At 39.1% G+C, this 14,806-nt stretch overlaps 1 protein-coding gene across 14 annotated transcripts in view; it reads left to right on the top strand.

Annotated features, from left to right (window-relative positions):
* Adgb (androglobin) overlaps window positions 1–14,806 on the top strand; it is a 143,240-nt gene that overhangs the window by 56,372 nt on the left and 72,062 nt on the right. For all 14 annotated transcript variants that reach the window (XM_087651342.1, XM_087651334.1, XM_087651375.1 and 11 more), the window contains 1 exon segment: window positions 11,009–11,103. In XM_087651342.1, the coding sequence (XP_087507468.1) occupies window positions 11,009–11,103 (95 nt within the window).

Raw genomic sequence — 14,806 nt, 5'->3', positions numbered from 1 at the left:
ATTGTATATTCCCAGATTTTTTGAAACTTACATTAGCCTTTTCTTGTGCTGTAACCCATGAAACATGAACTTGAATGATATACCTCACTTCCAGCTTGATTATGAAATGCTCCCAAATACGATTCTCCCTTTGCTGTCCTGGCACTGTTGAGAGCATAGTCATGAATGGAAAGAGTGGGAAGTTGTGAAAATCTATGTGGAGATTTGCTGGAATGTCTGCAATGTCCACTTCAGACTATGTGTAAACAAAACGAAACATTTGTAAAGTTGTCTGATTCTTAGTGATTGTTATAGCAGCTGGAAACATTTAGTGATATATAAAATGTTGCCAAGGTTAGAGTGACAGTTACAAGGTGAAGATATGTAGGCCTTACTTAGCAGTAGGGTGGCTGGCAACCAGGAAGGAAGTAACTCAAGCTTGACATACACCAAGACGTAGACATTTATCACCACAAAACTGGAAGTTGTTATACGTTGGAAAGTGGCTATGTGGTTTGTGATTTCATATTTCAGAAATAAACGGTAGAGTGGCTATTAACACACATAGTGTTAATTTATGATATTTATTCTTAGCAAGGCACTTCAAATAAAAGATAAGTTAGGCAAGAATGGTCTGTATTCCAAAAAGGAACTAACAGCAAACAAAAACCACAGAGAAATCAAAGAACTACAAAGTTAAGAAGAAGGCTACTTCTTGACCACAAATAACTTGACCTAAAAATTTAAGATGCCCATAATTTTCATATACATGTATCCTATACATGTGTCATATACATGCGTCTTTCATCCTCCCTCTCACTTACCTTCCCTTGCCTCCCTCTGACTGTTTTCCATTCTTTGTCCAAATATTCCTTCTTCTGCTGTGGCATATATATTCCTTTATCCTCCTTTGTATCCATTTCTTAACATGTCTATTTCTCCTTTATCATAATCCCCTTCATAATTTCATAATACATATACACATATACACACACATGCATAATATCAAATTAAGAAATTATTAGCTAGCTAGCAAAATTCTGCTGTCGTTGAGATTTGCATCATCTTGTGGAATTACAAATACCTTCTGGTGGAAGTGACCTGAAAAGCCTTCTCGTCTACCTACTCTTCCACTATTGCTCTAGAGAATAAGCAATAATAGGGGGCAACCAGAAAGACTAGACATACTTTTACACTCACTGTCCACATTTGCCCATTTCAACCATGCATCTTGGATATAGTCCTTAACCTATCTTCAGTTTAGTTTTCTTATCTGAAAAATGATGCCATACAGTTTATTTCATAGGGTTTGTATGAGAATTGACTCATGTAATATACTTAGGGCTGTGCTTAACACGTAGGAAGCATCAATGGAAGTTAACCACTCTAACAAATTGAATATCACATCTGTGGATAGATTAACACCCTTCAACAAGTGTTTCAGGGTCCTGAAGAAATTTTGTAATGATTTGGAGTTCATCTACTGATAAGTTAATGTTCCAGGCTGAACTTGTAATATATTAAAACAGTACAATTTAACAGAGGACAGATTAATCATAAAAGTGATACTTAAGTAATTCTACGAAATTTACAGCAGAACTTTCTGATATACGCTTATAGGAAGCACAAATAACCTCTTTCCGTGTAAAATGAGATATCTAAATGATAGCAACATGGCAAAAAACTCTAGGCAAGAAAGCAATTACAATTAACATGGCTGTTTTAGCAAGGAGGAGACTCAAATACTGAGAAATACTAAAGCCATTTTAGAAGTTAAGATTTAAAATACCATCCCAGAAAACGGCGGCGCAGATCTTCCTGGTTGCTGCCGCCGCAGAGAGCTTGTGGGCAGCACCCTGCGAGCAAACTTGAGCCTTGGGACCACAGGTAAGACCAACTTTCCTGCTGCAAGAGACCTGCCCAGTGAACTCGGGACACACAGAGGCAGAATTCCTCTAGGACCGGGCACGTCCTGTGTTTACCTGGAGTCCCACACCCGAGGATCCTGGCCCTCAGCAGCTCTCTGCTCCCAGACCCTGAGGGAGAGAGACCTCACCGCCTGGTCAGGTGGGCACTCCTGAGGCTGCAGAGCAGAAGAGACCACCAACACACTGCCCACCCCTGCCCACATCCCTGGCCCAAGAGGAAACTGTATAAGGCCTCTGGGTTCCCGTGGGGGAGGGCCCAGGAGCAGCAGGACCGCTGCGCCTGAGACACCGCCAGAACCTGAAGGAACAGACCAGATAAACAGTTCTCTGCACCCAAATCCCGTGGGAGGGAGAGCTAAACCTTCAGAGAGGCAGACACGCCTGGGAAACCAGAAGAGACTGCACTCTGCACACATCTCGGACGCCAGAGGAAAACACCAAACGCCATCTGGAACCCTGGTGCACTGAGGCTCCCGGAAATGGTGGCGCAGATCTTCCTGGTTGCTGTCGCCAGAGAGAGCTCGAGGGCAGCACCCTGCAAGCAAACTTGAGCCTCGGGACCACAGGTAAGACCAACTTTTCTGCTGCAAGTGACCTGCCTGGTGAACTCAAGACACAGGCCCACAGGAACAGCTGAAGACCTGTAGAGAGGAAAAACTACACGCCCGAAAGCAGAACACTCTGTCCCCATAACAGGCTGAAAGAAAACAGGAAAACAGGTCTACAGCACTCCTGAAAAACAGGCTTATAGGATAGTCTAGCCACTGTCAGAAATAGCAGAACAAAGTAACACTAGAGATAATCTGATGGCAAGAGGCAAGCGCAGGAACCCAAGCAACAGAAACCAAGACTACATGGCACCATCGGAGCCCAATTCTCCCACCAAAACAAACATGGAATATCCAAACACACCAGAAAAGGAAGATTTAGTTTCAAAATCATTTTTGATCATGATGCTGGAGGACTTCAAGAAAGACGTGAAGAACTCCCTTAGAGAAATACAGGAAAACATTAATAAACAAGTAGAAGCCTACAGAGAGGAATCACAAAAATCCCTGAAAGAATTCCAGGAAAACACAATCAAACAGTTGAAGGAATTAAAAATGGAAATAGAAGCAATCAAGAGAGAACACATGGAAACAACCCTGGATATAGAAAACCAAAAGAAGAGACAAGGAGCTGTAGATACAAGCTTCACCAACAGAATACAAGAGATGGAAGAGAGAATCTCAGGAGCAGAAGATTCCATAGAAATCATTGACTCAACTGTCAAAGATAATGTAAAGCAGAAAAAGCTACTGGTCCAAAACATACAGGAAATCCAGGACTCAATGAGAAGATCAAACCTAAGGATAATAGGTATAGAAGAGAGTGAAGACTCCCAGCTCAAAGGACCAGTAAATATCTTCAACAAAATCATAGAAGAAAACTTCCCTAACCTAAAAAAAGAGATACCCATAGGCATACAAGAAGCCTACAGAACTCCAAATAGATTGGACCAGAAAAGAAACACCTCCAGTCACATAATAGTCAAAACACCAAACGCACAAAATAAAGAAAGAATATTAAAAGCAGTAAGGAAAAAAGGTCAAGTAACATATAAAGGCAGACCTATCAGAATCACACCAGACTTTTCACCAGAAACTATGAAGGCCAGAAGATCCTGGACTGATGTCATACAGACCCTAAGAGAACACAAATGCCAGCCCAGGTTACTGTATCCTGCAAAACTCTCAATTAACATAGATGGAGAAACCAAGATATTCCATGACAAAACCAAATTTACACAATATCTTTCTACAAATCCAGCACTACAAAGGATAATAAATGGTAAAGCCCAACATAAGGAGGCAAGCTATACCCTAGAAGAAGCAAGAAACTAATCGTCTTGGCAACAAAACAAAGAGAAGAAAAGCACACAAACATAACCTCATATCCAAATATGAATATAACGGGAAGCAATAATCACTATTCCTTAATATCTCTCAACATCAATGGCCTCAACTCCCCAATAAAAAGACATAGATTAACAAACTGGATACGCAACGAGGACCCTGCATTCTGCTGCCTACAGGAAACACACCTCAGAGACAAAGACAGACACTACCTCAGAGTGAAAGGCTGGAAAAGAACTTTCCAAGCGAATGGTCAGAAGAAGCAAGCTGGAGTAGCCATTCTAATATCAAATAGAATCAATTTTCAACTAAAAGTCATTAAAAAAGATAAGGAAGGACACTTCATATTCATCAAAGGAAAAATCCACCAAGATGAACTCTCAATCCTAAATATCTATGCCCCAAATACAAGGGCACCTACATACGTAAAAGAAACCTTACTAAAGCACAAAACACACATTGCACCTCACACAATAATAGTAGGAGATTTCATCACCCCACTCTCATCAATGGACAGATCATGGAAACAGAAATTAAACAGAGACGTAGATAGACTAAGAGAAATCATGAGCCAAATGGACTTAACAGATATTTATAGAACATTCTATCCTAAAGCAAAACGATATACCTTCTTCTCAGCTCCTCATGGTACTTTCTCCAAAATTGACCATATAATTGGTCAAAAAACGGGCCTCAACAGGTACAGAAAGATAGAAATAATCCCATGCGTGCTATCGGACCACCACGGCCTAAAACTGGTCTTCAATAACAATAAGGGAAGAATGCCCACATATACGTGGAAATTGAACAGTGCTCTACTCAATGATAACCTGGTCAAGGAAGAAATAAAGAAAGAAATTAAAAACTTTTTAGAATTTAATGAAAATGAAGGTACAACATACCCAAACTTATGGGACACAATGAAAGCTGTGCTAAGAGGAAAACTCATAGTGCTGAGTGCCTGCAGAAAGAAACAGGAAAGAGCATATGTCAGCGCTTGACAGCACACCTAAAAGCTCTAGAACAAAAAGAAGCAAATACACCCAGGAGGAGTAGAAGGCAGGAAATAATCAAACTCAGAGCTGAAATCAACCAAGTAGAAACAAAAAGGACCATAGAGAGAATCAACAGAACCAAAAGTTGGTTCTTTGAGAAAATCAACAAGATAGATAAACCCTTAGCCAGAGAGGACACAGAGAGTGTGTCCAAATTAACAAAATCAGAAATGAAAAGGGAGACATAACTACAGATTCAGAGGAAATTCAAAAAATCATCACATCTTACTATAAAAGCCTATATTCAAGAAAACTTGAAAATCTACAGGAAATGGACAATTTCCTAGACAGATACCAGGTACCGAAGTTAAATCAGTAACAGATAAACCAGTTAAACAACCCCATAACTCCTAAGGAAATAGAAGCAGTCATTAAAGGTCTCCCAACCAAAAAGAGCCCAAGTCTAGACGGGTTTAGTGCAGAATTCTATCAGACCTTCATAGAAGACCTCATACCAATATTATCCAAACTATTCCACAAAATTGAAACAGATAGAGCACTACCGAATTCCTTCTATGAAGCCACAATTACTCTTATACCTAAACCACACAAAGACACAACAAAGAAAGAGAACTTCAGACCAATTTCCCTTATGAATATCGACGCAAAAATACTCAATAAAATTCTGGCAAACCGAATCCAAGAGCACATCAAAACAATCATCCACCATGATCAAGTAGGCTTCATCCCAGGCATGCAGGGATGGTTTAATATACGGAAAACCATCAACGTGATCCATTATATAAACAAACTGAAAGAATAAAACCACATGATCATTTCATTAGATGCTGAGAAAGCATTTGACAAAATTCAACACCCCTTCATGATAAAAGTCCTGAAAAGAATAGGAATTCAAGGCCCATACCTAAACATAGTAAAAGCCATATACAGCAAACCAGTTGCTAACATTAAACTAAATGGAGAGAAACTTGAAGCAATCCCACTAAAATCAGGGACTAGACAAAGCTGCCCACTCTCTCCCTACTTATTCAATATAGTTCCTGAAGTTCTAGCCAGAGCAATCAGACAACAAAAGGAGGTCAAGGGGATACAGATCGGAAAAGAAGAAGTCAAAATATCACTATTTGCAGATGATATGATAGTATATTTAAGTGATCCCAAAAGTTCCGCCAGAGAACTACTAAAGCTGATAAACAACTTCAGCAAAGTGGCTGGGTATAAAATTAACTCAAATAAATCAGTAGCCTTTCTCTACACAAAAGAGAAACAAGCTGAGAAAGAAATTAGGGAAACGACACCCTTCATAATAGACCCAAATAATATAAAGTACCTCGGTGTGACTTTAACCAAGCAAGTAAAAGATTTGTACAATAAGAACTTCAAGACACTGAAGAAAGAAATTGAAGAAGACCTCAGAAGATGGAAAGATCTCCCATGCTCATGGATTGGCAGGATTACTATAGTAAAAATGGCCATTTTACCAAAAGCGATCTACAGATTCAATGCAATCCCCATCAAAATACCAATCCAATTCTTCAAAGAGTTAGACAGAACAATTTGCAAATTCATCTGGAATAACAAAAAACCCAGGATAGCTAAAACTATCCTCAACAATAAAAGGACTTCAGGGGGAATCACTATCCCTGAACTAAAGCAGTATTGCAGAGCAATAGTGATAAAAACTGCATGGTATTGGTACAGAGACAGACAGATAGACCAATGGAATAGAATTGAAGACCCAGAAATGAACCCACACACCTATGGTCACTTGATTTTTGACAAAGGAGCCAAAACCATCCAATGGAAAAAAGATAGGATTTTCAGCAAATGGTGCTGGTTCAACTGGAGGTCAACATGTAGAAGAATGCAGATCAATCCATGCTTATCACCCTGTACAAAGCTTAAGTCCAAGTGGATCAAGGACCTCCACATCAAACCAGACACACTCAAACTAATAGAAGAAAGACTAGGGAAGCATCTGGAACACATGGGCACTGGAAAAAATTTCCTGAACAAAACACCAATGGCTTATGCTCTAAGATCAAGAATCGACAAATGGGATCTCATAAAACTGCAAAGCTTCTGTAAGGCAAAGGACACGGTGGTTAGGACAAAACGGCAACCACCAGATTGGGAAAAGATCTTTACCAATCCTACAACAGATAGAGGCCTTATATCCAAAATATACAAAGAACTCAAGAAGTTAGACCGCAGGGAGACAAATAACCCTATTAAAAAATGGGGTTCAGTGCTAAACAAAAAATTCACAGCTGAGGAATGCCGAATGGCTGAGAAACACCTAAAGAAATGTTCAACATCTTTAGTCATAAGGGAAATGCAAATCAAAACAACCCTGAGATTTCACCTCACACCAGTCAGAATGGCTAAGATCAAAAACTCAGGTGACAGCAAATGCTGGCTAGGATGTGGAGAAAGAGGAACACTCCTCCATTGTTGGTGGGATTGCAAACTGGTACAACCATTCTGGAAATCAGTCTGGAGAATCCTCAGAAAATTGGACATTGAACTGCCTGAGGATCCAGCTATACCTCTCTTCGGCATATACCCAAAAGATGCCCCAACATATAAAAAAGATATGTGATCCACTATGTTCATCGCAGCCTTATTTATAATAGCCAGAAGCTTGAAAGAACCCAGATGCCCTTCAACAGAGGAATGGATACAGAAAATGTGGTATATCTACACAATGGAATATTATTCAACTATCAAAAACAATGACTTTATGAAATTCGTAGGCAAATGGTTGGAACTGGAAAATATCATCCTGAGTGAGCTAACCCAATCACAGAAAGACATACATGGTATGCACTCATTGATAAGTGGCTATTAGCCCAAATGCTTGAATTACCCTAGACGCCTAGAACAAATGAAACTCAAGACGGATGATCAAAATGTGAATGCTTCACTCCTTCTTTAAAAGGGGAACAAGAATACCCTTGGCAGGGAAGAGAGAGGCAAAGATTAAAACAGAGACTGAAGCAACACCCATTCAGAGCCTGCTCCACCGGTGGCCCATACATATACAGCCACCCAATTAGACAAGATGGATGAAGCAAAGAAGTGCAGACCGACAGGAGCCGAATGTAGATCGCTCCTGAGAGACACAGCCAGAATACAGCAAATACAGAGGCGAATGCCAGCAGCAAACCACTGAACTGAGAATAGGACCCCCGTTGAAGGAATCAGAGAAAGAACTGGAAGAGCTTGAAGGGGCTCGAGACCCCATATGTACAACAATGCCAAGCAACCAGAGCTTCCAGGGACTAAGCCACTACCTAAAGACTATACATGGACTGACCCTGGACTCTGACCTCATAGGTAGCAATGAATATCCTAGTAAGAGCACCAGTGGAAGGGGAAGCCCTGGGTCCTGCTAAGACTGAACCCCCAGTGAACTAGACTGTTGGGGGGAGGGTGACAATGGGGGGAGGGTGGGGAGGCGAACACCCATAAGGAAGGGGAGGGGGGAGGGGGATGTTTGCCCAGAAACCGGGAAAGGGAATAACACTCGAAATGTATGTAAGAAATACTCAAGTTAATAATAATAATAATAAAAAGATAAATGAAAAAAATAAATAAAATACCATCCCTTCATATCAAAGTGGGTCTTGTGTTCCTCCTTCCCCTTAAATTAGTCAGTTAACAAGAATGCTGGAATGTAGGGCTGTTTCAACATCTGGAAAGTTAGATAACAAAATCACGTTGTTTCTGTCATGAATTGTGATATCACGATATTACCGAATCGTTAAGAGTCAAATATTTGCCTTTAGGATATTCCAAAGGTGTTTGGGTTTATATCTAACAAAACAAGTGGGCAATGCAATGTTCTTTGTAAAATAAAATAGAATGATAACAGATAATGGCTACATATTGATTTCTGAGCCTCATTATAAATAATTCTGTTTGGGGAATAACAGACACTATTCAGAAGTTTTTGAAAATTATGAGCCTCCTCCATTCCCAGACACTTAGTTTGTGATAGGAGAACCATGGAGTGTTCAGGATTTTCCTGAGGTACACAGCAGATTTTGGGCCAGCTTTGTCCCACCACCTTGTCACAGAACACAAAACAAACAAAAGGAAATTGTTGCAGGAAGACCTTCAGAAGTCTGTGTTCAATGTTCAGTGATGGGCTATAATTTAGACCAAAATAGTTTTCTATGCAAAGATGTTGATATCAAAACTGAGAAGGAAGTTAATGTGGTGGGTGATTCTATGTCTCCACTGGGCCATGTCATACAGAAATCTGGGCAACACTGTGTGAAGATGCTTTTTGGATGGTATTTATATTCAGATCAGTAGGCAGAGAGAAGCAGCTTGTACTGCCTCCTGTGAGCAAACTTGATCCAATCAAGTAAATGTTGGATATGAAAGGCACACACTCCTGTCACCTGAATGCCCACAGACTCAGAGCAAAACACTAGCAATTCTTGGTACTGGAGTCTGTTCATCTTCAGGCAGAAACAACCATTGCTTCTCCTGGGTCTACCCCAGCTAGTTGGCTTGCCCTGTAGATTGGGCAGTAATTACATGGACAAACTCCTAACAACATGCCAGTGTAACAAATACTGAAATATGTGGATGCTAGGAAGAGTTTAAGATGTATACTTAAAATCTTCTGTGTAGCTCTGAAGGCCTGCTTGGTAAGAGTTACGTAAGTGATAGATGCTGTGGGAAAAGTCCTAGCTGGAAACAAGGAAGATGCAATTGGAAAATTGGAAAAAATAGTCCCTGCTGTAAACCAGAAAGGGGGTTTCCAGAAGTGTAGTCTGGTGTTTTGTAGAAACTAAAACCTGTTAACAAGGACACTGGCTATTTATCAGAGGTGGCTTTTCAGCAGATTATTGGGCATAAGGGTTAACTTCCTTACTATGAGTAGTAAAATATGAGAGGAAGGAGGTGAATGGAAGGAAATGTAAACTAGAAAGCAATAAAAATTGGAAGATTAGAAAATTTTTCAGTCTAACCTTATCCTAAAACAAGGAAGCTTGTAAATGAAATACCAAGGGTGGAGCTTGAAATCACCCACATGAAAGTTACCCACCAGGAAGCTAATCAGTCAAGTCCACAAAGACTAGGGATAGAAAAGGCATCATTCACGCAGAGGTCACTTTAGAGGAGGCACAGATGGGATGGGGGAAGACCGTTGGTCTGTAATGCTACAGAATAGGACCACAGAGCTATTTGAATGTGAATGTGAATATGCAGGTAAGTCCCCAAGGTGATCCACAGGCAATCAGAACTACATCTCACCAAACCCCCAGGCTGTCTTCAGTTGATTTGTAGAGAGTGGGCCCTGCTTTTTGTTTTCAGTTACCCACAGTACCTGAAGGGCCTCTTTGCAAGCACTATTTATTCGTGAAGCCACTGCAAAATATTCTTACAGTTCTCTGGTCAAATCTAATAAGATAGAGCCACCACTGAGGACTGGAGGGGACAGTGGACTTAGTGCGCTGAGACTACAGACAAAGAGAAATATTCTGAAGCCTAACATGCAATGGAACTTATTTTGCTAAGCTTTTATGCTGACTTGGTTGCCTACCTGGTCCCATCCTATGCTTGTATCTCCATTGTAATTTGGAGTTACATTTTTTGTCTAGTGTCACGGGGTCATAGTTATGTAAGAACCCTAGAGAAAAATTCAGTTTTCTTTATAGGTGAATAAATTTTCATTGTGTACATGTTAACAAACAAAGAGTTGTAGGAGAGAAGTTTTGCCTCAAGATGAGTCATGTCTTACGCCTTACTGGAAAGGACTTAGATGTTTCAGTGAGACTTTGAACTTGAGACTGAGGGTGAACTGACTTAAAGCTCTTCGTTCTGTTGTTCTGGGCTGAAAGAAGTTCATGTATGTGGGTAGTATATATAGTTTATGGAGGAGAAGAACATCATGCAAGAGATTGTTTCTCTCTTAAATTGATATATTGAAGCTTTAAACTCTAATGTATTTTGGGAGATTCTTTTAAAGGGTAGTAATTAAGGCTAAATCATTATAAAAAGAGGAAAATATACCAGATATATTCTCCCTCTCATTCTCTCTCTTATTTCCTTCCTCTTCTCCTTCCCATATCTTTTTCGTTATCTCCCTCAAAAGAGTACACAATGAGAAAGTGATTGTCTACATTTGTGTTGATGAGAATTATTCATGTAATATATGTTTATTTTCCAGGTTCCTCAGCAATACAGTCCCCTCAGATGGTTGTATATGCTACCTTTACACCACTCTATTTGTTTGAAAACAAGATATTTACATTAGAGAAGATGGTAAGAATCCAAAACCAAAGATATAGGTCCTTATGTGTGGTGGTTGGGAGGGACATATTCCTTGGCTCAGACTAGGGAGATGGAAAATCCCAAACTGTTTCAGTTGTTCACAGTAGTATCTAATTATAGAAAGGTAAAATACAGTCATAGTTTATTTTAAAATATTTTTCTATTATGTACAAAGATAAAGGCTAAAGATGAAGGAACTACATACATTTCAGTGAAACTTGTGAACATCACTACTGATTAATAATTGCTTTTCAGAAACTCAACTGCACATATATTTTTTTATTTTATATAATTTTAAAAATGATTTATTTATTTATTTTGTGTATATAGGTACACTGTCACTCTCTTCAGACACACCAGATGAGGGCATCGGATCCCATTACATATGGTTATGAGCCACCATGTGGTTGCTGGGAATTGAACTCAGGACCTCTGGAAGAATAGCCAGTGCTCTTAACCACTGAGCCACCTCTCTAGCCCTCTGCATTCTTAAAGTGGGATGATGCACATAATTTTGCACTCCATTTGGGGAGCAACTACCATAGCCTTCTTGCATCATAATGTAGTACAGAATAAATGCTTTCTGTTCTTAAACTTTAAATTTAATCAAGAACATAAAATTTAGTAAATGTAGCCAAAGGCAATACAATTAAATTTTGCATAGTTTAAAATGTAGGCATAGGTATTGTATACATGTTGGTATATGTCCTTTGGTTTCTTTCCTATACACACATTCTGTATTATGCTCTATACTCTTGCTCAGAATGAAATCATATTTACATTTTATTTGGAGGCCAGACTTTTGTTTTACAGTTTTATTAATATTGCCCAAGGCATTGCTTTTTAATGAACATGTTTAGTTGTTACATGATATTTGTGGAATTCCACAGCTTTGAGCCATTTCTCTGGTTCTGAGAGTGAAAAATCAAATTCTCTCCTTTCATAATGATAAAAATCTACCTATCTAGCTTATCTAGACTAATGCAATACATTGAGTGTTTGTTCAATCCTGGCCCTGTGTGGGGACTTTAGACCCCTCGCACCTTACCACTGGGGTTCTACATGCTCTACAGTGGACAGTTTAATGTACCAGGATTTTCAACGTAGGACTGGGATAAAGAGTAGTGTGCATAGATAGAATTGCACACTATATCCATTTTGTCAGAGTTGAACTTTAAAACTTTAATGAGGAGTAGCTTGAAAAGTAAATATTCCAGTAGGGTCACATTGCCACATGTGTCACACTCATCCTTTGTTGGCCTTGAAGCCCAATACCATCATCCCACAATCACTGGCAAATGTTACTACACAGCAGTAATATTAAAAAAAATGGTGGGGCACATGCATTAGCATATGCAATAGGGACAGAAGAAGTCTCTGTTACTTTTAATCCAAGGTTAAATAGCAGCAGCAGTGGTTAAAGAGCAGGATCAGATATCTTCATGGTGTCTGGAAATCTGCAACTCCCTTCAATTCAAGTCTGCACTCAAATCTTCTCTTAAGCGAAGCCTCCTGTTGACTTTAGGGTTTTCTTCCTCTTCTCCGATGTTCTTTAAACTCTCTATGTGTCATGGCACCATCTCAGATGCTCTTGATGATAACTCAATGTATGGACCACTAAAGGACATCAGCCATATTTTGTGGCATGTCATGGCTCCTATCCAGGAAATACTCAAACTGCTTATTAAAGTGTAACACTCACTATACATCAACTCTTGTATTATAATACATGCTAGACAATGTGGTCTACTCATACTGATTATCACAGCCCTGATTATTCTTTACCACAAAACTCAGAGCAGTAAGTGGAAAATAAGTAACAAACTGCTATAACAGAGAATTTATAAGGTATCTAGATAAATAGTGATTGTTGGAGTAATGACAGAAAAAAGTACCTATGTGAATAGGGGGTCAGTCAATGGGGGAGGGGAGACAGGACACAAACCATAAGACTCTCTAGTGAGCAGCCAGGGTGGTCTTTCTAGAGAAAGCTAACTGTTTAACCTGAGGTATAGGAAGTTATCCTAGTAAATAACAAAAAGTGTGTTCAAAGCAGAGAGAGGTTTATCTTAGAAAGCCTGGCGGCCAGGAGCCCACATATTCCCTGTGTTCTGGGAGCTAACAGAGACTGAGTTACAGTCAGGAGAGAATAGAGAATATAGATATACTATTTTAATCATAAATCCATAACGAATGATTTCTTCTCTATTGAAAATTTGCAAAAATGGAATATTACACTACATTTACAGCCTCAAAGAGTGTTAAGGCCAACACTCATAATTAAGAGCTCACATTTAGTTAAGAAGCAATGGAAAGTACTGAAGAATAGAGCAAATTATCACAAACTGCCCTGCGTGATGCAGCACCCCTCCTCTCATGCGTCCTAAACAGCTTGGGCTGTACATGAATAAGCTGCCCCCACCTGTCAGCTCTCACCCCTTCTTTTAGAGAACTTGGAACAGAATTGGGGGATGAGTAAAGGGTTCTTAGAAAATGAAATTTCCAGCTTAAGTTTTTTGCATGAATCATTCAACAGACATTAAGTACCTACTTAATCTCAAGGATGCTATTCTAAATCTCTCCTTGCCCCTAACTCCTGTCTAGGGACTTCTGAGACCCTTAGAATCAAAATTTAAACTAGAATTTGCGGCATTACTTGATACCCAAGCATTGCATAATATATTGAAAAAAATATGAGAATTTGTCATTTTGAAATTTGTTTTGCTAAGTCAGGCCAGCCCTTTGATAGATTAGTAATTGTGTGATGGAATTCATATCTTGCTTTGCTTTTCAACCTGCACTTTATATTCTAAAGCTAAAAAAAATTCATTTTAGATTACAAGATTGTTATTGTGTGTGAGACAGACAGACACATACATAGAGAAAGAATCAGAAGAGAGAGAGAGAGAGAGAGAGAGAGAGAGAAAGAGAGAGAGAGGAGAGAGCACACAGAAAGAGTGCACAGAGGAAGATAGGGAAATAGAGACAAGTTTGTGTCTCAAATTATCTTTTGTAAAATGTCTAGAATTTATTCTACTGATAAGTATTACTTTGACTGTGGCTTTATTTCAGAATGTATCAATGTGTAACCCTCGTAGTAATGTTATTTTGAGGTATCCTCTATTGAATGACCTTAAATTCACCCCTGAATTTTCAGCAATTACTCTCAAAGGGTGACTTGATTTCATTGAGACTTTTTACACCTAACAGAATAAAGCTTACTTTTTAGATGGTGTAGAGAAATAATTGTCTTTAGCCTACTCTACGTATTACAGACATTTCTGAATTTATTATTTATTTATTTTTAGTAAATTGGTAAGAGACTGTAAGGAAAAAGGATAAAACACAGTTTCTCTCTTAGGCTACTTTTAAAAGGCAGAGTATCACTTTTCTCTTAAATCTGAATTAATTATCTGTATCCCTATCATAAAATCCAATCATATGAAGTCCTTGGAAAAAAATAGTTCCTGGAGGACAGGCTTCAGTGTAGTTGGTGTTTTGTTATTTTTCTTTAAATGTTAAAGCAATCTGTGGTGGTTAAGTGGATCAATTCCTCTCTCTCTCTCTCTCTCTCTCTCTCTCTTTCTCTCTTTCTCTCTTTCTCTCTTTCTCTCCTCTTGCTTTTCTCACTCCTCTCTCTCTTTCTATAACATATTTCAAGCAGCAATTAGGGAGTAGAAAGTAGAATTCTTTG

This window comes from Rattus norvegicus, chromosome 1, assembly GCF_021556685.1.
Source record: "Rattus norvegicus strain SHRSP/BbbUtx chromosome 1, alternate assembly SHRSP_T2T, whole genome shotgun sequence".
NCBI lineage: Eukaryota > Metazoa > Chordata > Mammalia > Rodentia > Muridae > Rattus > Rattus norvegicus.
Note: the sequence above shows the minus strand (reverse complement) of the source record. Positions and strands in the feature narration are given on the sequence as shown.